Source organism: Branchiostoma belcheri, unplaced genomic scaffold, assembly GCF_001625305.1.
Source record: "Branchiostoma belcheri isolate BF01 breed outbred unplaced genomic scaffold, Haploidv18h27 scaffold18, whole genome shotgun sequence".
Taxonomy (NCBI): Eukaryota; Metazoa; Chordata; class Leptocardii; order Amphioxiformes; family Branchiostomatidae; genus Branchiostoma; species Branchiostoma belcheri.
In genome coordinates this window covers 3244100-3272032 of record NW_017803268.1, presented here as the reverse complement: position 1 = coordinate 3272032, position 27933 = coordinate 3244100, and the positions used below count along the sequence as shown (strand labels likewise).

Below are 27933 nucleotides of genomic sequence, written 5' to 3'. Positions count from 1 at the left end.
CTAACGAAATGTGAATGAAACTTTGTATTCGTTAGTTGACGAAATACATTTATTGTACGCTTTTCTTACTGACATGAAAATGCCATTGAAGATCAAGCAAGCATCAGCAAGAAAATACTCAATTAGATAAGATCTAGGAGTTGGGCAGTTGTTTTTTCATATGTTATCTTCGTTATGTAGGGCTGTTTGTCCTTGATCAGTGGAAGCATCAAGGTCGATGATAACGCCGAGAAGGTGAGCGTACGAAAAAAATGATTCTTTTGCGGATCAGCAAAAGAGCTTGTTGCTGTTCTCCTTTGATTAAATTTACTTCTCTGCAAGCAGCCTCCTCCTTCTCCTCGGCAAGCAGCGGAAGTTGCTTCCCTGTCTACTCATCTAAAGGTGAAGTCTGCACACGCCTGCGCTGTTTCAGCCTCCACGCTAGTCTCGGCCAGACACGTTGGGTCGCTGAAAAAAAAACCCGGAGAAATTAAACTGGACAAAAATAAGCTGAATTTGTCTGAACAGTTAGCCGGCCATACAGTAGTCACATGTAGACGATGCTTGGCCAGCTAACGTACGTATTCGGCCTTATGTGACCAGTTTCTCCTATTTTTTTTCAGCAAGGGCCCGGTCACATACGTTGTAAGACCGTCGTACGATTGCCATACAATCGCCATACGATCGTCGTAAGATATCCGTACGATCGCGGTAAGATCGCTGTACGATCGCGGTAAGATCGCTGTACGATCGCGGTAAGATCGCCGTACGATCGCGGTAACATCGCCGTACGATCGCGCCAAGATCGACGCACGATCGCGCTAAGATCGACGCACGATCGCCGTACGATCGCCGCACGATCGCGCTAAGATCTCCGCACGATCACCGTACGATCGCCGCACGATCATCATACGATCTCCGTATGATCGCAAAGAGAGGGCATTCTTGTAATAGTCGTGCAAATGTTTAACAAAATTCAGCTGCCGGTTTGAAAACCCGACAACATTAAGACCTCAGGACGATCTACGACGAATGTGGCCCGGCCCTAACCCAAGTCTGGTGGAGACTACTGCACACGACGTTAACAGTGATTTAAAGTGGCATTATGTAACATTATACAGGACTATTTGGGCTGTTTTAGCACCAACCATAAATGTTAGAAACGTGAGATAATGACACAAATATGTTGAAAATACAATTAAAAATGTTTCAGTTTTTGGTGTAAAAATATTACACAATGCCCCTTTAAGAACAAAGGTGATCTCGACATGCACCCTTCTACGTTACCAAAGCGGTTACATAATCTCCTCTCCACAGAAAGAAACTGTCCCGGAGAAGATCATCTCTAACAGTCAGTACGTGGAGATGTACCGGCGGATCTCCGGGCTGGAACAGACCGTCAACACCCTGAGAGCCAGCGTCGGAGGCGGCCAAGAACCGTCAGGCATCCGGGAAGCCATCTCACAACTCAGGAACAGGTGCGTTTATATCTTTCGTACAACCCAAGCTGAGGTTTGGATTTTGGGTTATTTTTTGCCTGTTTTTAGCCTTTTTTTATCGGGGTTTCTTTTTTGCACTGGAATTTTTTTCGCCCAACCCAAGTAGACATGCTGCATGTTCCAATTAACTAACATGTACTCCTCTTGGGTTTTGGTAGCCTTCTTTGAAGGCATTCCAGGTAAGGCATATTAGGGTGGGTGGCCTAGCACCGGGTGCGGCGAAATGTACTCTCTAGCAGAGCAACTCCCTCGGCATGTTATCTCTCTCTAGTTGGCCGATTTATACTCTTTCCAGCCGTCTCCCGAAGCCTGGTAGAGGATATTGGCGGACGGAGTTCTAAGCGCATTTGATCTACGTGCGATCAGAAAATCGTGCAAGTGCAAATCACCCCCCCCCCTAAAAAAACACGATGGCTGCACTTGGAACGTAGTAATCTTTTCTTTTTTTTATAATTTCCAACATGTAATCACAAGACGTGGTGACGGCACGCTCAAGTTTTTCAAACTTATATTATTGCCGCCACCAACACAGGGGACAATACAATACTCATTTTCACCTGAGCGAAGTGAGGAAAGTCGTGTAAAGTGCCTAGCTTTCCCAAGGGCACAAGATCAGGACTCATGTCAGGACTCGAACCCGGGACCTCTAGGTTCCGAGTCGAGCACTCTGCCGCTACGCCACACGACCCCACAACGCAATATTTCCTGCCTGATTTTGTATTCAGGGTAATGAACCTGGAGCGACAAGTACAGGCAGGCGCCGGGCGAGGCAGTGGAGGCGGGAATTTCGCGCCCGCCAGTGCGTTGGACCAGGCGGTGACCCGGCTCGAGCGGATGGAACAGGCGCTGTCGGTGGTGCAGGGCCAGCTCGGATCGGCAGGGGGCGGTGCTGACGCGGGGGGACTCCGGCAGCTGAGGGAGAGAATCACGGACGTGGAGAACAACATCAACCGCATCCGCAGCCAGGTCGTCTCCACTGGCAGTCAGAGCATCTCTACTAGCGAGATCACCGACCTACAGCTGAAGGTATGGAGTCGTAGAAGTACAATGCATATTACCTTACCACGAAGTGCCAAGGCATGCCTTCTTGTGCTTAGAATAATTGTTAGAAAAGGTAGGATGCTTTCTCTCTTACTGTATACATGTATTTGACATGGCTGTGTTACAACGATATGCAGTCTGAAGGGAATGATAATTTTAAGGTAGTTACAACTTCTTTGATTAACTATATGAATAACATTTTCATCCCATTCTTGTGTAAGATAGAGAGAGAGGTCTCATAGTTTGTTGTTATGTTTGTACCTTATGACCAAAAGGGCTAAGCTTTCGGTGCTAAAATACTTTGTGCCTAGTATGACTGTTGTGCAATAGTTTTCGTCATTTTTATTGTAAATATTGCTGCAACAAGCATAACTTAAGAGTGAACCATGTTCCATTAAACAACATGTCTGGATCCCACCCAGGTCAGTGCCCTGGACGACACGTTCCGGTCTTACCAGCCCCTGCTTCTCAAACTCTCTGACGTGGACACGCGACTGAGAGACTTGGAAACCTCCGGTACCCAGGGTTCCGGCCCTGACGTGGGCACGGCAGTGGTCAGCCGTATCCGCACCCGCATCGGCCGCTTGGAGCAGGGCATGTTCGGGCGGATTCTATCGGGGTACAGCAGGGATCCAGTCAGTAACAAGATGAAACAGCAGATAGACAAAAACAGGGGGTTGATAGAAAGCTATACAACTCTTGTACCGGAGGTACAGGTGCTGCAAAGGCAGATGGACCGGGTTCAGAGCAACAGTAACCGCCACGCCAAGTCTATCGCGGAGCTTCAGGATCGCACGGAGACCATGTCCCAACAAATCAACGAACTGGACGGCTTCTACCGGCAGAGCCGTCTGCGGGGATCGTTTAGCTCCGTCCGGGGAGGGGCTGTGAACACGACGGAGCTGAGGAAGCTGCGGCTGGAGTTGAACGCCCTGCAGGGCAGCGTGTTCAGGCTGCTGGAGTCGGCGAACCGTATGGACGACCTGGAGGAGAAGATGAGTACTATGGAGCTGACGGTACTTGGCGCGGCCACGCAGGTGACGAAGACCGAGGTGGACCAGATCCGCACGGCGGTGGGGAAACTGCAGGACGAGACGCTGCAATGGGGCGACGACTGGAGTGAAGTGCAGACAAGGTGAGACGGGTTTTTTTCTGACATGAAAGTTCATCTGTGTTGGTAAACTTCATTATGACCAAAAGGGCTAAACTTTCTATTCAACACTACGTAAATTGGGACTTATTCAAATTTTTGTTTGACTACGTCAGCCTTGTTCACGGAATGGACCCTTCTACTGCAGCTTCCGGGACGTGACGTCGGAAACACGTGATTGTAGCAAAGGGTCGTACGTGTTAGATAACCTGTGTCGCCCCCCGTCTCTGTTTTTTTCTGGTTTGGTTTTCCTTTAATGCCCACGATCATGATAATGATCATTCTGGCATACTCATTTTCTTTGAGCGAAGTGACGAAAGTCGTGGCAGGACTCGAACCCAGAACCTCTTGAATCTGAGCTGAATGCTCTGCCGTTATGCCACAAAACACTATCATTTTAGAGGTGCACGTACATATAAAGGGGTCATAAAGTTGCAGAAAGGAGAATGAAACATCGCCTTTACACAAAGTTTCAGCATACTTAAACACCAGCGAAGTGCCAGGTTTGTAGAACTTGAAGCACAGCCTTACATGCTTTAGCCAGTGGTTCTTATTGAACAACCAATGAGCTGGTTTTTGATACATTTTATAAACATAATACTAATGTGTTAGGGTTACCACCGATGCATGAATACATGTGAATATTATCTGTAACTGTTGTACTAAGGTTGGCAGATGTGGAGCTGCGCGTACGCACAATGAAAGGCACAGTGGACATCCTGGAGACGAAGAGCATCCGGCCGCCGGACCCTGTACCGGACAACAAGCTGACTGAGGAGTCGGCACGAGAACTCGCCTCAGTCACAGAAAACATGGCGACCGTGCAGCTGAAGGTGCGTGCGTGTCACGTGAAACTTTGTAATATATACACGTGACTATCACGTGATAGGCTGCATAGGTGTGTTGCATAATAGTATGAGCACGTCGGCAAAACACACTGCGCCTGCAAGAAACCCCAATTTTTCCCGGTTTTCGTTGGATGTTTGGTCACCGTTGCATCAGAATTTTGTCCGTTGCAGACGATATCTTTTTCAACACAACGTTTGAAAACTAACTACAGACAGGTTGTCAATCTTCAATACAGGAATATGACCTCAAATTAGATTTTCTGTCCAAGTGCTATGTCATATAAGAAGTTGCTTTTTCCAGGTAAATTCGATGGAGAATCTTATAACAGAGTACGTCTCCAAGGTGACAGGACTGGACATCAAAAGCAGCAGGATCCATGAAGTCATGGCCTCACAGGTCAGCAGAAATGCTATGAACTGGTCTCCAAGTTAGTAGAAAGAAAGCATAGTTTACTTCGCCTCCACAAGGCCTTTCTACAGGAGTACGGATTGTAGAATTCGCCAAAAATAAGAGTAAAATTGGCCAGGGGAGGTTGGATCTCGCCAGTCAAACCCCAAGGCGGCCAAACTCCCCTGGCAAATATTCTTCTATACATAGCCGATGTAGTTAGTCTGGTAGAGACTATAGTTTACTCTAGACAATTCATAATGTACAATATTTGCGAATAAAGATATGTCATAAGATATGGCTTCACCTACATTGTCCAACTGTTTATTTTATTATGTGCAGTCCAACCTGATACAAGACCTGGATGATAAGACCAGAGACATGTGGGACTCGGTGGAGACTGCCAGGCAGGACGTCATCAGAGTCAAACGCGACATGCTCACTCTTCAACAGAAGATGAAGTTCCAGGTATGTGCATCTAGGACTTTCCTAGTGGGTACTGGACATGGCAGCAATTCTTGTGGGAAATCGGGCATTCTGGCTTGCGAGGTTCACAGTTTCTGGATGAAGTTATCACCTCCGATCCAAGTACGGAAGTATTGTTTTGGGTGACTGAGCTGCGGGTTTGTGTTTGTCCGGACAGACAAGGTTGACAGAGCGCGAGTGGCCGAAGGAAGATTGACAGGCAGAATGGCAGGTGGTCAAGAGATAAGACTCAGGACATGGGGTTAACCTGAAAGCCCTGAAACCCAACATACTTCCGGGAAGTCTGAAATCTCATTTTTCTCGACTATTTAATCACGTAGATACAGTGTATTCTCATTGCCAAGTGCACGTTACGTTGTTTTCCATTATGTCCTAATGCTTAATTCATCTCATGTCCCCAGACTAGTCTGGTATCGAAGCTGAATGCGTCGCTAGGCAACCAGAACTCTGCCATGTCTCAGCTGTTTAACAACATGGACGTCCAGAACAACCAGATCTCGGACTTCGAGCGGTCGCTGGGAGACCAGAAGGCTTCTATGTCCCAGATACAATCGTCTCTACAGAACTCGGCTACCCTGGTAAGGCAACCTTTCCATATTTACTGAACTGTAAAACTAATACACCTGAAGTGAAAACAGCGAGCGCTACCAGATGTAGAATTCGAAGTGATTGACTATCTCGACTCTGGGGGACAGACTGAATCCAGCCATATCCATAACGACCTAGCCTTACCTAACAGCCATGCAGAAACACAGACACAATTAAAGATATGCACACGGACATATACAATACCTCCATTTTCATGAAAGAAATGATTAACACAATCGATATTCATAGTTCGTAGTTGTAGAGTTCAAGCTTTGTTCTAACATAAGAAAGGAGTAATCTTGAGTTCCTTTCTTCTGTTGTAACAAAATTTGAACTCTACAACTATGGATTCTACCAATGGATATTTGTACTTCCAAATGTAGACTTATACTGTGTTGTTTTCAGCTGTCGCGGCTTGCAGAGAAAGTGGACAGTCTGGAGGCGAACCAGCCCAGGAGAGGGTCGATCTCAGGAGCCGGTCTGATCCCCGTGTCGGCTCAGAGAGAGGTTCGAGACCAACTCAACCCTATCAAACGGTGAGGCACCCAAACATACCAAATGATCATCAAAAGTTGCTCAACATTCTTCTCCCATACAGGATACTCCCAACCCCATAATGGATAGAGTAAAACATGTACTTGGACCTTTTGATACAATGACTTCTTACGACTTTTATTGTTGTAACTTTGGTCTAACAACGTCTTTCGATGAAAAAAAAGACTAGTACTGGAATGTGAACAAAACATCACTGACTGACGAAACGATAATCTCCGAGCAGATTGCAGGGGCAAGGGGAGTCTATACTGGCCCCGCCTGTATCCCTAATCCTGAATGTATCTGCCACGGAGATTAAGGAAATGATTCTACCTTACCTTGAACCACACTCCAACAAGTAACTGTTGTAGAAAATAGCGACATTGCAAAACGAAACCTCTTCCTTGCAGGACGATGTCCAACCACACCCGACAGCTCTTCGAGATGCGGCAGTCGGTTGACGACATCAGGCGGCTGCTCCGTTCCCATAGCGACGAGATGACGCGTCTGAGTAACACGGAGGGCGAGATGAGCGGCAGACTGGCCAAACAGATGACCATGATCCTCAACCTGGAGAGCTCCAGTCAGTCCTACAGCAAGTCTGTGTCAAAACAAAGGTAAATCTTATTAACCCGAAATGTACAGTAGATAATGAGGGAAGGTACGATTTTTGCTTGTTTGTATGAACCATTCTTTATTCATCAAAACAAAAGCTACACATTCAGCTTTTTCCTTTCTCTTCTGAAAAGTATATATCATAAAGATCACAACATTATGAATTCACTATGTCTTCACGGTATCAAAATTTTATGATCTAAGGAAAATGGTCACACGTTTACAGAACTCAATCTTCATAGTGGCAGCAAGCACAGGGAAGGGGCGGAATACAAATGATTTGACAATGGCAATGATACGTTTACAGTACAGAAGTGACAGTGAAAACACTGAACATAAAAGTGCCGTGAAAAAAAACGACTTACAGTATTGCTTTTTTTTCACTGTTGTTCAGAGATTCCATTGACCAACTCAAAGGTCAAGTGAAGAGCCACGACAAGACGTTAGGAAAGCTGCGCCAGTCTTCCGCCACCCAGGACGTGGGCATCCAGAACCTCCAACAGATCGTGAACGGGCACACCATCCAGATGCTGAACACCAGCAGCATGCTGGGGAACCACAGCCGGCAGCTGGACGTGCTGAAGGGCGCCTCGTACAAGCTGGAGCTGGACATCAAGAACCACAGCAGGGTGCTGGGGCAGCTGGAGCTCAGGGATGATAACATGGAGGACAGGATGTCAGACCAGGTCAGATAATCGTTTTAAGTTATATACATTTGTAGGTATGATTTGATTTATACGATGTAGTTATGATTTCACTCAAGCCCTTGTCTCACATACAGGACCTTCTCCTAACCTTGTCCCGAAGAAGGCGAGCCAACCAAGGTCGGATACGCCCCAAACACCAGCTGACCACGAACCAACCATGGCAGAACCTGTTTTTACGTTTTAAAAATTAGGCTGGTGCAGGCAAACAGTTGCCGACCTCGCTCGCCAAACACCAACCAACCATAACCGATCTTGATATAGTTGTGGCTATGGGAAGTGTGGCAGGGGCTTCAACCTCCACTACTGTTGTCTTTCCTGATGTAGGCACGAAACCTAGGCCGGCTGCGGGCGAACTTACAGACCCTACAGCAAGAGGCTTGCACACACTTCACTGTTGTCTTTCATTCTGTAGGCACTAAACCTGGGTGAACTTACAGACGCTACATCGAGAGACTTATACCTGTCTCAGTATCAGTATAGCCGGTATAACTGGCACGTGACATGGCGGCAGCTGGCTATATTACACCAAACGACTTACACACACTTTCATTCTGTAGGCACTAAACCTGGGCCGGCTGCGCTCGAACCTCCAGACCCTACAGCGGGAGACGTACACTTTGCTGTTGTCTTACCGTACATTGAGAGACTTATTTATGATTACACACACTTTGTGGTGTGTGGTGTAGTGGATATAGCGTCCGACTGTCAAGCAAGAAGACCCAGGTTCAATCCCCAGGGTTGGACCCAGACATGTCCGGCAGGCACCCAGACGTTGTGCCCTTGGGAAAGGCACTTAACAAGCATTTCCCCCCTCAGTTAGAGGGATCCTGGGCCCCACTAAAGGGTTTGGGTTGGCGTTAGGAAGAGCATCCAGCCGTAAAAATCTTGCTTCAAAAAAGACTTGTACTTGGTGCAAGCACGTCTAACCCCCGGTTGGGGAAAAATGACGTTAAATTCGGTTTAAAAAAACACTTTGCTGTTTGTCTTTCATCATGTAGGCACTAAACCTGGGCCGGCTGCGATCGAACCTGCAGACCCTCCAGCGGGAGACGTACACGCACTTCGCCGAGTACGAGCAGCTGGCCTCCAGCATCGACAACCTGGACGGAAGTTACGTCACCAAGTCCGAGCTGAGGAAGAAGCTGTTTGAAATCGACAGCGTCACAAAGAATCAGAACAGCAGCATACTTCTCCTGCAGCGGGAAAATAGGGTGAGGAAATAATCCCCAGTTTCAAAAAAAAAAATCTAACTTAAACAGAAACAGAATGGCAAAGTTCTTTTTATCACAGACATTTATTTTTCACTAACTGACGTTGCAATGACTTCTGTCATCTTCATCAGGGCAATACTGACTAGTTTACTGTGCACTGACACGAGATGTTACTTGGTGCATAGTGCACTAAAGGTGCATAGTGCACTAAAGGTGTACAATTGGAAACAGAAAAAAACTAGCTTAAGTGCACTATGAACTATGTAACATCTACTGTCAGTGCACAGTAAACCAGTCAGAATTGCCCTGATGAAGATGACAGACGGTCATCGAAACGTCGGCTAGTGAAAAATAAATGGTTGCGATAAAAAGAGCTTTGCCATTCAGTCGTTTACCAACCTGATGAAATTATTTACGTTAAACAGAAACATTTCGAAAAGAATAAAGACCTACTGTAAGTGGTTTGTGTGTTGTCATGAAAATTCATCTGTAGTAGTAGTTACATGTTTATAGTTAAAAATTTTGTTACAAGACAAAAGAATTCTCGCCTAGAGCTTTCGACCAGTCACTCTGGTCTTCTTCAATAGACTGACCCAGTGAGACTTGTCACGTGGCATCTCAGAAGTGTGACGTCAACACTTTTTTATGTGCTATTCTAACGTGGTGTTCTGTGTTTATTATTGTTTGTTCACAGGAGCAGTTCTCAGTCCTAGATAAACACAGCCTGTTCATACGAGATGTCCGCAATCTTCTGGAGGAAAAGGCCGACGTGTCAAACATCATGGACATAATACAGGTTTGTCTACTATTGTCATGATTGTTTTCGCTCTTAAACCTTGCTTAAGATATTGCAACATTATTTTATTGTACTACACGTGTATCAGTTGTGTACACTATATTAAGTGTATGGACCCCTTTACCTTCCACGTCCAAATTTATCTCCCGTTCAAATTTATGCCCCATCCAAATCTATGCCCCGTCCAGATTTATGTCCCACCCAAATCTATGCCCCATTCAAATTTATGCCCCATCCAAATCTATGCCCCATTCAAATTCATGCACCATCCAAATCTATGCCCCGTTCAAATTTATGTCCCATTCAAATTTATTCCCCGTCCAAATCTATGCCCCATCCAAATTTATGCCCCACCCAAATCTATGCCCCCTTCAAATCTATGCCCCGTCCAAATCTATGTCCCATCCAAATTTATGCCCAAATCTACAAAATGTATGTCCTCTCCAAACTTAGTTTACAATAATTTCTGTCATGAACCTTCAGCGCGAGGCCAGAGGAGACCTGATGCGGCTCCACAACATGACGGAGGCGCACTCGGAGGAGATCCGGGCCCTCCAGGACGCGCGGGACCAGCACAGCGACGGCATCTACAAGGCGCAGACCTCCCTCACGTCTGTTGGGGATGACATCAGGATCCTGCGGGAGGACCTCAGCGCCGTGGAGATCACCATGACCAGCCATACGGACAGCCTAGGCAGACTGGCTACACTAGGTCAGGAACTGCTCTTTGTGATCATGAAAGTTCATCAGTGTTGAACTTCGTAGTTACATGTTTGAAGTTAAAGCGTTTGTTCCAACACAAAGAATTGCTCTGACACAGTGTCACTGGTAGAAAGAAGTGAGAACAATTCTTGGAGTAAAAGTTTTAACTGGTTTTATTGAATAAAGCTTCATCTTTACATCAGTGAGGTGTCTTACGTTATAATAACAATCTTAATTGACACAACATAAGTACAGCAACTGTCAGAACATCTTGCCAACTAAAGGTACAAACAAGTGTTTACAAATGAATTAACCTACGTACAAGTGAATAAAAAACATCTTGCTAACGATTGCAATCCTCCCTCAGCTTCCACTGCTACGGACGGCCGCCAGCAGCTGAACCTAACAGTACTGGAACTGGACCGGAAAACCAGGAAACACAGCGAAACTCTACAGGCCCTCGGCAGGTCAGGATCAACATGGATTCCAACTTTATGATTGCCACTTAGACGTCTGTTTGATATCTGTTCTACTCCACATATTTTCCATTGTAAAAAGCAAATGCATAATGTTTACCTTCACATACGATCTGCTTTGTTGAATCTTACATCCTTCCTACTATAGAATTGCAACATGATGTAACCCAACACCAGTTACCATGGTGACAGACGTCTGGTTCAGGTCATTGACCTTATGTGTTTCCCTCCGTAAACATACTTGTCTAATAGTAACAACTTGTCCAAAATCACAGTCTGCAAATCTTCCTCAACATTCCGTTTTATGATAAATTGTGTGTGTCTTGCATTATTAGATTATCATAGATATATAATAATTACATAAATCGATGGAATGTTGAACTTGCTTTGTCATTTCCGCAGAATCGTGTCCGTTTTAGAGAGCATATCAGATAACCACGAGGCGACCATCCGTGACCAGGACACGGGCCTGACGTCACTGAAAGTGGAGGCTACCCGCACACAGAGGGCTCTACAGAACCTCACCAAGACCGACATACTGCTGGAAAAACGAGTCGGACGACTTAGGGTATGCAATTTCAATAACTACGCTATAATTTTAAAGCTGGGCTTCAGAAAGAGACTGGAGCTATAACATCTTTAACGACTCTTCGTCATGTTTTTATGACTTAGGTATATGAAATAACATAATTGCGATGTGATATGTATACCCTTGGTGAAAATAAGTGGTTTAACTTTCTGACGTTTCAAGTACAAAATGACCAGACAAAAGTTAGACACTTAGAAAAGTTATTTTCCTCAGGACTTACAGCCTAATGGTGAATTGAAGTGCTTAAAATAGGTGGACTGTACTTAAACAGTCAATCTGATGTAAATGTGATCATTTATCATCATATAGTCGGGCGACGTCGACCAATCAGAAGGCTCCATTTCCCATCAGTTATCAGGCCGTAACCTCGAAAGTGGTCGGTTATTAGAGTAACCGACCACTTTTTGGACCGTACTCTACGCTACGCTCACTCGGTGATTTATTTGGTGGTTATCCCACCTGACCAGGGATTATCTCACCATGTACACCTCGGGCGGGACATTAACCCTTTATTAACCAATGCCTGATTCTGTGCTTTCTTCAGACCACGCAGATTGAGCACAATGCTGCCATATCCCGCCTGAGTCTGCAGACATCCACTGTGGAGACGTCCCTGAGTGAACAGTACAACACCATCGCAGACCTCAAACTGGAGGATGTAGAGATCAAGGACTCCGTCGTGCAGGTAAGCCAGGAACTGCAGGTAGATTGACACAATACTATGCATGGCCGTACCCAGGATTTTGTTTGAGGGGGGGGGGGTCTTCCCACTGTTTGAGTTTCCCCCAGAAATATTTTGAAAATTGCACCTTCTCAAATGGCATTTCCTTAGTTAGCAGTTTCTCTAGGGTTCCAACTGGTGATACAAATCAGTCCACTTTTTAAAGAAAAATCTTGGGCCTTTAGATAAAAAGTGGATATGAAACAAAAAGAGTAAACATCTCATGACCAGAGACCAGATAGAATGCTGATGGACATCATACAAGATGATGGACTGTTAAGCTCCATTCATCGGAGGCCATATGCATGTAGTTACCATCTATGTACTAGGCAAATTCTCCTTGTGGCTTCTATAGCAGTATATCAGTTTCAAACGTATCACCCTCAAAATGAATCAGTATTATACCTGTCCATGGTGCTGAATAACATTCTTATCAACTTAACAATTGTCGCTTCACCCTATAGGGTATTGAAGTGTTACTTTTGACTCATCTTTGTGGTCAAACCTTGAATCGGAATTAAGATTTCTTTTTAGAAATAATGGAAGGGGGAATAGAGAGATTGAATTTTAGCCAGCTTTCGTCAAGCGGAAAACACCCACTGCAGCATTCTCAAAGCTATTCTTCTAACACAAACATGTATGTCCATGTGTCTTAGGTTGCTGTAGCGTTGGGTAAAATGAACGACACCGTCATCGAACACTCACGAGACATCCGGGGTCTTCTAGAGACCTCGACGTCCGAGCGTAGCCGCGTGTCGAACTTCGAACGTGTCCTGAGCACCCAGATCGAGGCCATCAGTAGCCTGGGGTCGTCCGTCCAGAACTACACCACTCTGAACGCCTTCCTGTCCAGCCGGCTCAGAATAGGTATGTGGTGTTTGTTTTTTCGCATGACCAGTATATCTTCTTTACACACCAGTTTTGTACGTGTAAGTACAAGCTGCGTAAGACCAGTAAATACAAGCTGCATGAGACTGTAAGGTTTGAACCACTCACACCGGGAAGGACCCCTACTCTTTTCAATAAGTGCAGTGGGTTCTTTAACGTGTGTGGAGTGTGGCTCTCCCCTATCCAAGGGACGTCCCTAACCAAAGCTTAAGGTACTCATTTCCACCTAAGTGAAGTGAGGAAAGTCGTGTAAAACTTCAAGTAACAAGTAAAACTGTAGAAAATGCTGTTTCTTACTCTAAATATTAAATGGCTTTTAAAATGACCTAAATGTTTTATCTTCATTGACCTCAGAGAACCAGCTATACGAACTTGGCAATGGACTCCTGTACGTCAACAACACGCTGTACAACTACGCCCGCCGGCTGCAGGGCATGGAGAACGAGTACTCCAGTAGCCGCCGCAGACTCTCCCAGCACAACGCCGACCTGAAAGAACTCAAATCGTTCGAGACACGAGCAGAGAAGGACATCGAAGACCAACTGAACATGATCTACAGAATAGAAGAGGACCTCGACAGCGTCGACTATGTAGTGAACAACCATGTGAACATCATAGAAGAGTTAGAGTCGACTACAGGGAATCACTCCAGCCTGTTGTTAGGTCTGTATCTGTTTGTTTGTTTGTCTGTTTGTTTGTTTGTTTGTTTGTTTGTTTGCGACTGTATCGGTATAGCCGGTATAACTGCCCTTTGGCGTAACACACCAGCTTCGCTGGCATGCGGTGCGGCAGCAGCAAGCTATATCACTGTCACCGAACGACTTGTGACACTCAGTCTTTGCACATTTAATTGCAGAAGTTGTTTAAATCTTTCTGGTGATGTGGATGCCCCAACTCACTGTGTACTTAGTGGCAACAAGTTCCACTCTACTTTAGTGCAAGTTTTTAAACACCTCAATTCTTGGTTGATAACTCTGACATTTGAAGACAACAACTGGATGTTTCTTGTTCTATCCTGGGCTGGTATCAGGTCTAGAAAACAAAGCACGCTACATATCTGCTGACATCATCAGCCTGGACAGCTCGCTGAAGAAGCAGGGTGACGCCATCTCTCGTCTGACCAACACCACGACCCTGCAGGCCGACAACCTGGCGCAGGCGACCGAGACATCACGAAAACTCAGGCTGTCCATCAGGAACAACACGGAGGCGATCGGCGGAGTTGGGCGACGAGTTCAACAGGTTAGAGTTGTTCTTGCATAAAGTTTGCACTTAACAAGTGATGTACATTGTACTAGCAAAAAAAGCATGCATGCATGCATGCATGGGATAAAACTGTGCAAGAGGCGTGAAAACTGATGATCTAGGAAATGCATGTGGCCATGTGTGCCGGGTCAGTCAATTGAAGAAGACCAGAGTGACTGGTCTAGGTGAGAACAACTCTTTGTGTTGAAACAAAATTTCAAAATTTAAACAAATAATACATTCTTTTTTTTTAATAAAAACCTTTACATTATAAATGGCTGGATTCATATGTTAATGATATTTCTACTCTTGCAGGTTACCCAGCTCGTCAAGAGCAACACGTTGAAAATATCGTCCTTGGAGCAGAAGGACTCCCAGTTCGAGAGTGACATCTCCGGGCTGGACCTGCTCCTGTCTCAGGGACAGCGGCAAACTGATGAGCTGGAGGTCAGTACGTAAGGGCTGGGTCCCGTACGTTGTACATGTACGATTGCCTTGCGACATTCTTGGGTTAGTTGGGCAGCTGTCTTGGTGCCTGCCAAAAGGACTGCCTTCGATCCTAAGTGGTGGTTTGTTCTGTCTACATATATCCTTCGACACCAGCCTACAACGAGTGTGATCGCACCATTACCTACAATGTTGTTAATGGCCCTTGTCAACATCAATGAAAATATAGGGAGAATGTTAGTTGAATGTGATTCTTTCATTTCTTTACAAAGTCAGGTGATGTCGTTGCTTATTCTAGTAAGTTTTAGTTTAACTTTATCAGATATCATTTTAGATTTTTTAACAAATTTGATGGCGTAAATAAAATGTACAAAGTTAAAGAAATACTGATAATATATAACTTATATAATGATTATAATAATTGTGATATTACCCCACTAAATGATTTTGTTATTCAAACATCTGTCCAGGAGAGAGTGAGGGAGCTGACTGTTGATGACAGTTTCCTGCGGACGCGGCAGAACAGGTTTGCTGGTGAGATGTTCTCCCTCAACAACACACTGCTGCGGCTGCGCAAGGACCATCGGGAGCTGGAGGACATCGTCTCGCGCCTGCGCACCGTCTCCACTGTCCGACACGTCATCATGGAGGAGCAGTTCCGCAACATCACCGACAGGTGGCGCTGCTTTCATACCTCTTAGTTCTAAGTCCTCCCCGCAACCATTGGCATGGTCGCTTATGGCGGCACCCGTCTCCATTTCTGTAGCCTTCGGGCACAGTTATGGAATCACTACAGCAGGGGGCTAGTCCACTGGTAGTGGTGTGTGTTAATCTATACTCTTCTCAAACGCTGAGTGCTAAGCCGAGAAAGCAGTATATTATCAAAGTATTTGATATGACTCAGACGGGGATCGAACTCATGTCCTACCGAATGCAAGGCAAGCACTCTAACCGCTTGGTAATTGCTCAGATCATAAAAATTATGCTTTTTAAGCTTTACATAAAATGCATAAACTTAAGAATACACTGCATAGCTGAAAATCTACCTTATTGAAGCATTTATGACACATTAAGTATTGACAGATATTGTAGCGCTGTTGTTTTGTGAATATGAATAATGCAATATGAGTAATCAACTGGTAACTTTGTTGTTGCTTACTTGTTCTGTGAATATCTTTAGGACTGCCGTTAACCGTCAGATGATCGGAGGACTAAACTATTCCATTGGGGAGCTGGACGCCACCCTGGAGAATCAAGGCAACTTTATCGACCAGCTGAAATCGGAGCTCTCTGCCCACGACCGCCGCTTGAACACCAACGACAGACGGATCATCATCCAGGGCAGCTCCATAGAGAAGCTGCAGTCCAGAGCCTCCGATCTGGGGAAGTCTTTCACCACGGCGGGACAGGCAATAACGGACCTGAGAACTGATGTGGAGGGGACCTTCAACAACCTCAACATTAGGTAATGTCTCTCTCTATCAGGCTTATCGTCTGATGTTTCCCAAAACCGAGGGTTAGACATGCTTGCACACTGATACTGGGGCTTGATGATAGTTCAACATTTGCCTCAGTCTGTCCTGTGGTTCGTGGGCACAGCAAATGTTAATACCCCTGCGGGTTAGAGTCGAAGCAACTTCACCGGCCAGCCACGCAGTGTCCCAACATGCAATCCGTTTGTTTGATTGAGGCTTTATTTCAACTCGATCTGTAACTGTGTTACATGCTCTAATCGGCCGCTATTTCAGCCGCTTTTCATAGAGGTCGAGCGTGGAGGAGTGTCAAGGGGACATAACATAAATACTACTTGCTCACAAATGAAAACACAAAGTAATAATTGTTGTACACAAGGTAACTCACACAAAGTAAAAAATAAACAAATGGCAATAACTGATAAATAACTCATACGTCATTGTGTCCAAAGTCGTTCAGTCAAAGTCAGTTACGATGCTAACTGTGGAAGAGCGTTCCATACAAGCGAACCAGGCTAGGGATCTCCGGTATATTTCTGTCAATGGCATCGGTACCACAAGAAGATCAGTCGCACATCCACATCCGTGATGTGGATGCTCTCCATGATTTGGATGTCTTGCAATCATTTTATCAAGTACGTGCTGTGTACATTGTGTGTACATCTTTGTACATGTTACATAACGACATACGTGGTACAGTGTCCATATAGTATTACCATGTTGTTGGGATATGTACATGTATGATTTAGTTTCTAATTCTAGAGGAATTTGCGTTTTTACGGAATTACAGGACACAGACAGAGTTCAAGCGGCGTGACTCAGCAATAGGAAACCTGACGCAGGACATCCGTAACCACACCACCGAGCTGAGGAACCTGCAGGAGGTGGACAGACAACTGCGGCAGGAGGACGGGCGTCTCAGGGACCTGCTGGGAGAGTACCTCACGGTCATCAACAGGTAGATAAACACAACATCCTATCTTTACAGCAAATATAAAAGATAACCTACTTTATGTAACCTGGATGCCATCTATAGCTTCTACCAGGCTTCTGGAAGAGTAGACGGGAGCGGTAAATTGTTCTCGGACCTAGCCTAACCTTAGCAACTCCCCTGGCATATCATCTGTCTATTTGGCCAGTTTCTACTCTTTCCAGCCGCTTCCCGAAGCCTGGTAGAGGCAAGGTGCAATTCTCGCTAGTCCTCTCCTTTTTTTTTGGTAGCAAGCAAAACAAGAGAGCCAGCAGTAACTACGGAGGATGGCGCCAAGGCAAACTTGAATATGGAATCACTTAAAAACAAGTTTATCACACGTTTGAGTATACATTGTAGTTGATAAAACTTGACATTCGTACAGTGTAAAATACATTGTACAAACTTCGGCAGTATATGACGTTTTTCAGTGTAACTTGATGGATGTCTTGAGTTCTTTGTACACAGTAGTCCGTCATGAGGCTTCGAAAATTTCCCTTTTCAGCTTTCAATTTTCAATTGCCCAATCTCATGGCAGCTTCCAAAGTTTGATTCGTTGCGCTTATTTCCCAGGCACGAGACGGGCCTGAGCGAGCAGAGTAACCGCATCTCGTACCTGCGGACCCTGATCCGGACTCAGCAGGCTCTGACCGGTAACCACACCCAGGCTCTCACCAGGCTCAAGATCCGAGACAGGATACTGGAGAACGCTATCGACGAGATCAAGCTGGTGTTCCTGCCTAATGACGCTAATGGATTAGGTCAGGCTCTTATTATACATAATAATTTTTAATCTTCAGTGTCATCAACTATTGGGTCCCGCCATTTTTTTTGGGGGGGGGGTCTTCCTCTAGGACTGGGGTTTTCAGAGACCTGGTGGTAGGCCCCATATACAAATGGGTCTGGGGGTCTTCTCTGATCGTGGTCAAACCACCTCAGCCTTCTTTTACGGATATTATCAACAAATATTGTATTCTCTACTCCCAGCATAGCTCGAATTTCCTCATTTCTCTAATGTGGTTCCATCCTACAGGTAACAACCTCCTGAGTTCGGCCAGTGACCTGCGCAACCCCTTCACACAGATCACCCGACTGGAGGACAAGCTGGACACCATCTCCACGTCTGTCACACAACAATCTCGTGACATCACACAGCTAGAGGAGGCTAGCGCTCTGGTAGGACAATCTTCTTCTTCTTTCATTTTGAGGCAGCCGCCTTCAACTAGCTGAAGATTCTGCTGCCTTTCTGTGACTTATACGAGATGGGGTTCACAGGCCTCCATCCAGGAAAGTAGTGTGAAGTGCCTTTCCCAGGGGCACAAGATCGAACATGGCAAGGTTCGAACCCGGGACCTCTTGCTTCTGAGGGCCACATGACCCTACACAATGGTCATGTTCCTACATCCACAGTTAACTGAACTATTAGACCTCCTTTGTTTTGCAAGCACCACACTCTTGAGCACCAATATAATTGCTTATCCACAAGAAGACGTTGAGAGGCTAGATTTGTGACAACAGTCTCGCGATATTACATAACTAGAAGAGGCTAGCGCTCTGGTAGGATGATGGTCAAGTTTCTATATTCACAGTAATATTAGACCTCCTTTAGTTTGTTTTGCAAACACCACACTCCTCTGAAAGCAAAGTGTCATAGGAGTGCCTATTCGTAAAAAGACATCGAGAGGAGAATCATGTAGAGCAATGACGATTTTGATGACGCCCCAGAGGCGGAGGCATTGGCGTAGTATTGTGATCAAATTGGAAATATCTTTAAGAATTGGATTTACAGAAAAAACTGTTCAATGAAATCTTCCAACACCAGCACGTTATACGAAAGCTACAAAAATGTACCAGTTAGTCTTTCATATTGCTAAAATATTTACTAGTTAAATCTAATGTGCATGGGCTTCTTTTCCCTCTCAGGTTAAGGACGACCTGTATGAACACGTGGCCCAGTACCAGAAGTCGGACCGCCGTCTGTCAACCGCCGTCAGCAGGCTGGAGGAGCATGTCGGGAACGTCCGCAACGTCACCAGGGAACAGGACACCAAGCTGTACCAACTCGAGGTAGATTGATGAGTCTGAAACTACATCATAAACTATATCAGGCTGTAACATCAAGAGCTACGCTTAACATAAAAAAACATCGCTACGCTCACTCGGTGGTTTATTCCAGGTCACTCGGTGGTTATCACATCTGACCAGGGATTATGTCACTATATACACCTCGGAGGCATTAACCCTTAATAAGCAGCTGTTGTTGCTTCTGTGTCACACCATTAATAAGACGTAAGATTTTTCAATGCAATTAGAAAATAAATCTGGTAATCATTGAAAAAGGCAGTGGAGAGGCGATAAATCAAATGAAACTTTGTAGACACATCAACAAGCAATGTGAGAAAGGCGTCATCATCGGCCTCTTTCCATCTTAGTAGACGATCGTCTTGGTCCAGGAGGACTCGGCACCTTCTTTGTTGACTGAACAAGCCTATCCTTGATTGGCAGGCTCTGCCACATGTTGTACAGGTGAATGTGGTGTCATAAAATATTGATGTTATCCTTAAGCTTTCTTGTTCACTCGTTAGAGTTTAGGCGAGATGTTGGAGAGTGTACTCAACGACAACATCAACACGGTCTCGGACATCCAGACCCGCATCAGTAACATCGGGGACGACATCAGGGAACAGAACGTCACACTGCAGGACTTCCAGTACAAGATGGGCCTGTTGGACAAAAAGGTCAGTAGTTTTAACAGTATGTTTGCAGTATCATTCGTCCTGTTATCAATTTGTTGTCACCTACTAGGACGGTCACCATAATAATAATAATAATAATAATAAGATTCTTGAGTAAGACTCATTCATGAAACATTGACATTTGTGTCTCTCTCTCTCTCTCTCTCTCTCTCTCTCTCTCTCTCTGTGTGTGTGTGTGTGTGTGTGTGTGTGTGTGTGTGTGTGCGTGTGCGAGTTTGTGTGGGTGGGTGTTTGTGTGTACGAGTCTGTGTCTGTATAATCCAACTTCACATTGATTTTGACGTTAAGCAACAGAAATAAGATTAATGTTAAGGTTATTCAGTGCTGATTTGCTAGCTGATGATTAAGATCAACGTCCACTATGTACTGTCTCTGATGCTCATGTTTTTACCTTCCGTACAGGACATAGATTTGAACAGACTGATCAGCGTGTTACAAGTCCAGCACAGGAAGCAGGAGAGCACGCTGGTGGAGCACACCGCCAGTCTGTCCGGCCTCGCCCGCCGCGCCAGGAACCACGAGAACTCCATCCGGTCTGTGGAGGAGCTCAACCAGTACTTCAAACAGGTGATATTTGAATTACCAAATATTATCGACTGAACATCTTAAAATTTTGTCAAGAAATGAGCAATCCAGTGCTACTTTGTGCAGATAGAACACGACTCAGAGCAGTTGATCATATGTTACAGAAAGTTTATGCCCCCCCCCCCCCCGCATAAGGTCATCATTTACTATATTGTAGGTCTCTGTACTCCAACAAGGTGAAACAATGCTGGTATGTTATAATGTAATTCAATGACGAATCTTATGACCATGTGATAACCACGTGACAATCACGTGCTTGTCACGCAGAAATCGGACCAACACACTGAGCAAATAGACGAGCTAAAGGTGGAGGTCGGCACGCTGAGTGGCAAGGTCGATCGTACCGAGAAGACCCTGCTCGGCAAGAGTGCAGAACTGGCAGTGTTACTCAAGGAAAATGTGGAGGCAACTTTGGAGGCAAGTTGGTTGCTTCATAATGTATAATTTTATCTTTTTTTTTCTTTTTTTTCTTTGAATTCCCACGATCATGATAATGATCACTCTAGCATACTCATTAACACCTGAGCGAAGTGAGGAAAGTCGTGAAAAGTGCCTTTCCCAAGGGCACAATGTTTGGTGACATGGCAGGGTTCGAACCCAGGACCTCTTGGTTCTGAGCCAAATGTTCTGCTGTTACGCCACACTACCCCACATTGCGGTTTTTGTTTTCAAAGTGTGGTGTCTTTCTCCTTGTTTCTAGCTCTCACTGATCCCTCATACTTTTTGTGTAGACCTACGCGTCGGAGATTACGGACTGGGTTTCCAGACAGGGTCAGTTGGAGCTTCAGGTCGCCGAGCAAAACGACACCATCCTCAGCCTGGAGGCTCGGACCAGCCGACTGCAGGCCAACTCCAGAGACCATTCTAAGGACCTGCAGAAGCTCGTACCTCTCTCAGGTGTGTTTTTGTGTGTTCAGAATTTAAGTGGTAGCAAAGGGCTCAAAGAAACACAAAAGTAAACAAGAGTAAGCCTACAAAACTTCACATACAGCAAGACACATTGTTTGGTACACTGTACACGACGAATGGTTCGAACAGCTACTAGTATTACCCAATATTCTTTAGCCTGTATAGTTTTCTGATTACAACTGGGATCTGAACGTCTGCCTAGCTTGGGCCTGCTATGACTTGTACTGAAAATAGTTTTCAGCTGTAAAAACTGTCAAAATGTAAGATCAGACACCCTTTTATACCCTGGTGAATGAGTCACTGAATATAACCTAGCCTTGTTTTTGGTCGTTTTCCTAACAGATGATCTACGCAAGGACATGAACCGAGCACGTATAGACCTAATCGACTTGGAAAGAAGCGGGAAGAAGGCGATGTCGCGAGTGGAGAGACATGCTGAGGAGATCTCCAACCTGCAGGACAAGACAGATCAGCAAGGGGGCATGATTAACGACCAGGCGACGAACATCAATACCCTTACCCTTGGTGAGTTCAAGTCAAAATCATAGTACAAAGTTAGAGGGTTCCTGGGCCCTACTAGGGTTTGCGTTGGCGTTAGGAAGGGGCATCCAGCCGTAAAAAAATCTTGATTCAAAAAAGACTTGCTCTTGATGCAAGCACGTCTAACCCCCAGTTAAGGGGAAATGACCTTAAGATTGGATAAGAAGAAGAAGACATTCTAGTCTTCTGTCGAAGTAAAACAGAACATGAGACCACAGTGCATTTCGCTCACAGTCTGAAACTTCTGTGCCTGTATTCCTCCAGTTTGGTCATTATTGTTTCAAAGGGGTGCATTTGTATACGTCTTTTCTTTTTTTTTTGTAGAACAAAGAAACTTCCGCAGTGCGATGAACAACAGGACAGCAGACATCTTGGATTTGCGGAGACAGATTCAACTGCTTGAGGCAGGGGACGAGGGTCTGAGAGGAGGGCTACAGCAGGTGGGGGATACAGTCAAACGTATCCAAGATGACCACAAGACAAGACAGATAACAAGAAATCCACATTAATAGACTGCCCACATTGATCCATTTTGCATTGTGCAAAGGCTGTCTACTGCCAGGACTTTTTTATTCAGTTTGGATGCAAAAGCATTTTGACGAACATAATTTTATGCACAATCAGGACATCAATTTTTGTAAAGTTACGCCAATGAACAGTTACATACTTTAAGTTGGAGCACGGGTAAAATGATCATTATACTACTAGATAAAAGTTGTGTCATGACAATATGTAGGATTATGAAAAACCACCCTTCATACATTCTGTACTCACTGTCAGTTTGCAATTAGTCCTCGGGCATAAGCTGCAATAAAGAACTATATATAATCTATATATAAACGTCTAAATCTCTGTTCGTCAGGTCGCTTTTAACCTGAACCAGGGCATGCAGGCGGCCCAGCGCGCCACCCAGCGCCTGGAGGCGTCCATGTACAACCAGACCAACACGGTGTACAGCATCCGGACCATGACCAACAGTATCCGGAACGAACTGGCTCGCAAGGCCCGGCAAGAGACGCGGGGAGAACGACAGCTGGACCTGAAGATGGGCCTGTTCCAGCGTACACTAGCGGAGAATACGGTTAGACTTAGTCTGTGAATTAGTCTTAGATTTATAGTGTCCAGAGTATATGGTAAGAGTTTGTGTTAGGTAGGGTTAACGTTGCACTCCACCCCCTTCCAGTAATGGTCTATGCTAGGCCATTTTAGCCTTGGTGCCATCCTTTTTACTGGGGTCGGGGCTCCCATACTTGTTCCGAACTTCTAAGACCATTGGACCCGTGTTTAAACCTTTGCACCCAACAGACTAGTTATGTCTTATATGTGCTTCAGGAAGAGAGAAGAAACAGTGATTAACAGTAGATGAACAATTATAGTAAGTGTACGATGTACATAGACTATTAGCATTTATCATTACCATGACATACATTGTACATGTATAGAATATCAGTGTTCTATGATCAGAGGAATACAGAGATTTTGTAAGTAAGATCATGGCAAGGTCCGTGAAGTTTAGCAGAAACTTTCTGTCCTGTTTTTTCCGACTGTGATAAGTAACAAAACTGAGTGTTTTCTTGCCCACAGGACTCTATCCGTGAGCAGCGTGTGAAGAGTGACGACCAGGAGAGACATATCCTCCGTCAGTCGGACGTGCTACAGAAGCTGCAGGGCTCCACCTCCCAGTTCCAGTCCAAGATCGGCAACCAGAGCGTCTGGCTCCAGAAGATCCAGAGCAAGACGGACCAGCTCAGCAGCACGTTCGAGAACCTCCGGAAGCAGTTTAACGGGGTGGATCTGAAGGCCGAGCGTGTGCAGCAGGGCCTCAACAATCAGGTAAGTGTCAAGTTCACTGTCAACATATAATTCTAATGTGACGCTTGGTTGCTTGTGTCGAGTCCTGATTTCTCAACTGGTCTCGATCATGATGGCTGCCCATATGCCTCTGTCCCTCATTGCTTGTTTTAGGTCTTGAGTATGTCGATGTAGGTTCTTCTTCTTCGTTACTGCCCAGCCCTACAGTGTATGATTATTGGCAGCCGTTACGCATTGTTAGTAACAATTGTGACCCGGTACATAAGTCATAAAAAACAAAGGAAAAAACAAGGATAACTGAGAAAGGAACATAAGACAACTGATTTTGTGTGTGCTAAAGACGGGACATGTGCATTACTTGTAGTGCGTTAGTAATATTTACATATATACAAGACATGATGGGGTGGCTCAATGCAGCAGGGTCCTCGCCAGTTCAGATTTGAACCGGGCGAGAGACCCCGCCTCCACCGCACCAGGCTCAAGTTCGTTCCATTCCCTGATGGTGCGGGGGAAGAACGAGAGCCTGTAAAAGGTTTCTACTGGTTTCTGCTGGTCTTCCTGGCTTCCTCTTCTCATGCTTGGGAGTCCAGAGCACCAAGTCGGAAACAGTTTCTTCCTTGCACTAAGACACTACTAGCCTTTAGCCAACCTTTTTCTTAGCTTCAGTGCACAGGGCGGGAAGTGACTACTGCAACATACATGTACTAAAGCTAAAAGTCTGGCATCCAGGCAATGGCATTACATGCATGAAAACCATGTGGCGGTGTGTACAATCATGTATCTACATTTAATATTCACTGCAATCTGACTTATTGGCCAGTGTTAAACAACATTGTTTGAAACCTCTACCCTTCGGATTTTCAGACTGTAGCCCTTCAGCAGTTTGAGTTCCGCTTGAGTGACATCGAGAGCAGCTCCGTGGATGATGGCGGTGTCGCCAATCAGCTGAACGCAAAGTGAGCTACACATTACTTTCATCTTATTTTTTGTACCAAAATTATGTCCCAATCAGGCCCAAATACAGGAGGTTTTATGCATGTACATTTTACATGTTTAGAAGAGATCTTTAGAACCTGCCTCTAGTGCACATAACGTCCATCATAATGGCCTATACCATTGAAAGATCGGTAACTTTTTCAAACACAGATTTCCTTTTTTGTAGTCCACGTACTAGTATATCTATTGCCAACACTTGCCAACACCTTTGCCTATATTTTCTTGATCGTAACGACATTTTGTGTTTAGGATCCTTGCGCTGAAGTCCAGCATCGCGCAGGACCTGCAGGAGATCCAGAGTCAGGTGGAGGAGATCCAGAGCAACGCCGGGGACCTGCGCACTCTGGTCGGCATGCACCAGCGCCTCAAGCTGGAGGTACGGCAGGTCAACCAGCTCTTCACACAGCAACGCGGAACCATCGGGAGGTAAGAAGCTTGTGTTCCAGCACTGATACTTTTTGTATTGAAACATAATAATGACAAGACGCGGTGGCGACACACTCAAGTAACACTTATATTCATGTCGCCACCAGACAATACATAATACAGACGACAGGCAAAGCACAGGATACAATAATACATCGATAAACAAGTGAAACTAATACATATAAGTGCTGACAGGATTGATCAATAAACTATGTTACAAAAAACGATTCGATTCCAACAAAAATACCTGAACATGTTGTAATATTTGAATATTGTACATTGTTGAGAGAAAGGAAGAGCCACTTGAAAGTAAATGTACCAGAATATCATCAGGAAGATCATCCAAGTCAGTAATACAGCCAATCAGTGTTTCAAGTTGCTATAAAGGGTATTTCGTTGTTGAGTGTAGTTGGGGCAGTGTTCACTGATACTTGGTGTGTACTTTTCCTTGAATAAAATGGATCGAGAGTTTGAATTTGACTTGAGCAAGAATTGTTTTTCATGAGCATTTGTTCACGAGCTTTGATTGTATTCAGAACATGCTCAGGCACGTGGATAGACCCGGCCCTGTATCCAAAACCGTGTCTGGGAAGAGTCTATGATTTGTACACGCATACGCGGAGACTATCTAGAACCGTGAACCGTAACTCTAACCCATTCAGGCATTGAACTAGGTAGGTATGGATCTGGATACGGAAAGCTTCAGGGTTCCTTTTACATGATAACTCACTACTGATTTTATATATTTATTATTTCAATGTCTTAGAATAATCCAGAAGAACCAGCAACTGGAGCGACAGATCGAGACCCAGGACGAGTCGATGACGGAGATGGACACCATCCTGTACCGCCTGGAGCAGGACATGGAGCAGCTCAAGCGCGACGCCAGGCGGCGGCCATCACCACCGCAGGCCGAGCAGTCCCGCAGCATCGACACTGAAACAGACACTGAACTAGACTCCAGTCAGGTAAACTAAAGAAATTATTGAGAATTAGAATTAGGAGAAGTGTCCATTAGTTGATTACTTATCTATCAAAGATCATGATTCATGGTTATTTCTGTTACAATGGAAGATAGACGTGATTTGGTGTCATAATGATATATATATATATACAGGACATTTGTACATAATTACACGTCCTTTTTTCCCAACCTGGATAAGTATTAAGATAGACATTTACCATTGCATAATTTGCCCAAATTGAGTAATTGGCCTCTTTTTTTCTCAGGATACATTCATATCATGTTAGACATTTGCCATTGAGTAATTGGCCAAAATCAAGTAATTGGCAGAGAGCATGAAAATTTGCAGAGAGGCCATAGGACTCGGGAGCTATAACAGGTTTGGTAACCAGGCTATAATTTGTCCAACTTACGCTAGTGTGTTCCAATTAAGGAAGGTGTTTACGACTTACAAATGTTGACAGCACGTTTTGGTCTAAACCTTAACTACAGGATCAGCCTCCATCCAGCACCTTGTCACTGGAACAGGTCGTTGACCTGCTAAGAAGAGGTCGTAGGTCAACCGGAGGTGATCCCGATTCTCAGACCACGTCTCTGACAGAATCATGGGAAAAGATGAACGATAGCATCGCAGACCTTCTACAGAATCACCAACAGGACTTGACAGAGGTAAGGCCTGTTGTAAAAATTCATCTGTGTTGGTAGTTACCTGTTTAAGTCAAAAGTTTTATTCTAATACAAGGCCTCACCTAGAGCTTTCGATCAGTCATTTTATGCCGGACACTTTTGACCCATTGTTGAGTCGTCATACTTCAGAGAAGCCACATGACAAGTCTCACTGGGTCAGTCTATTGAAGAAGACTAGAGTGACTGGTCCAAAGCTCTAGGTGAGAACAATTCTTTGTGTTGGAACAAAAGTTTTAACTTGACTCAGTTAAACACCGAAATGGTGTCGGGAGCATTTATTTGGCAGGAGCATAAATTTGGATTCACAACGAGTGAACCAACCCGAAATGATAAAAAATGTGGAAATGTTGTTCAAATATTACAGAGAACTCACTCACTTACTATCCGGTTTATCGTCAGTTGTTCCCCGTCATCCGAGGGTAAGACGTGCTTGCACATGTACACTGGTGCTCAGTGAGGCTTGATGACAGCCCGCTGTTTGCTTCTGTCCTGTGGGTTGATGTTCTGCAGCTTAAGGTGGAGGAAGTCCCACCATTTTGTCCATCCATCTCTTCCTTGGACGCCCACTTGGGATTTGGCCCTCTACATCCATTGTGATAAGATAAAATCCTAACATTTTCTTTGCCATTTCTCCAGGTTGTCGACGCCATGAAACTGTTCAGGACCCAGGCGGAAAGTCTGATGGACAAAGACGAGAAGTTGGAGAGGCTGTACGAGTCTCTGGCTAAGAAGGTGGCGACTCTGGTGGCCGTGCAGAAGAAACGTGAAGGCACCATGGGTAACAGGGCTCTGTCCAGACAGATGTTCAAAATGGAGGCATCTCTGCACGACACTTATGATGTCATAGGGAGGATAGACCAACAGGTAATCACACTGGATTTGACTTCAGTAGGATCCAAAATTTAG

The 27933-nt window shown here is 45.0% G+C and overlaps 1 protein-coding gene across 1 annotated transcript; it reads left to right on the top strand.

Annotated features, from left to right (window-relative positions):
- Positions 1 to 185: 185 nt before the first annotated feature.
- On the top strand, positions 186 to 27933 carry LOC109467326 (golgin subfamily A member 4-like). Its single transcript, XM_019765271.1, has 41 exons — positions 186 to 234; positions 1297 to 1457; positions 2204 to 2504; positions 2942 to 3654; positions 4337 to 4502; positions 4819 to 4914; positions 5248 to 5373; positions 5793 to 5969; positions 6385 to 6515; positions 6924 to 7130; positions 7523 to 7814; positions 8393 to 8515; positions 8834 to 9046; positions 9741 to 9842; positions 10326 to 10554; positions 10912 to 11011; positions 11423 to 11588; positions 12154 to 12294; positions 12987 to 13197; positions 13573 to 13881; positions 14249 to 14460; positions 14779 to 14910; positions 15381 to 15586; positions 16091 to 16375; positions 17173 to 17340; positions 17926 to 18113; positions 18386 to 18528; positions 19276 to 19419; positions 19938 to 20090; positions 20511 to 20675; positions 20961 to 21110; positions 21425 to 21590; positions 21945 to 22127; positions 22467 to 22582; positions 23005 to 23223; positions 23727 to 23975; positions 24819 to 24910; positions 25200 to 25376; positions 26143 to 26344; positions 26833 to 27009; positions 27664 to 27933. The coding sequence occupies exons 2-41, from the start codon at positions 1345 to 1347 to the stop codon at positions 27931 to 27933; spliced, it is 7713 nt and encodes a 2570-aa protein (XP_019620830.1). The 5' UTR covers positions 186 to 234; positions 1297 to 1344.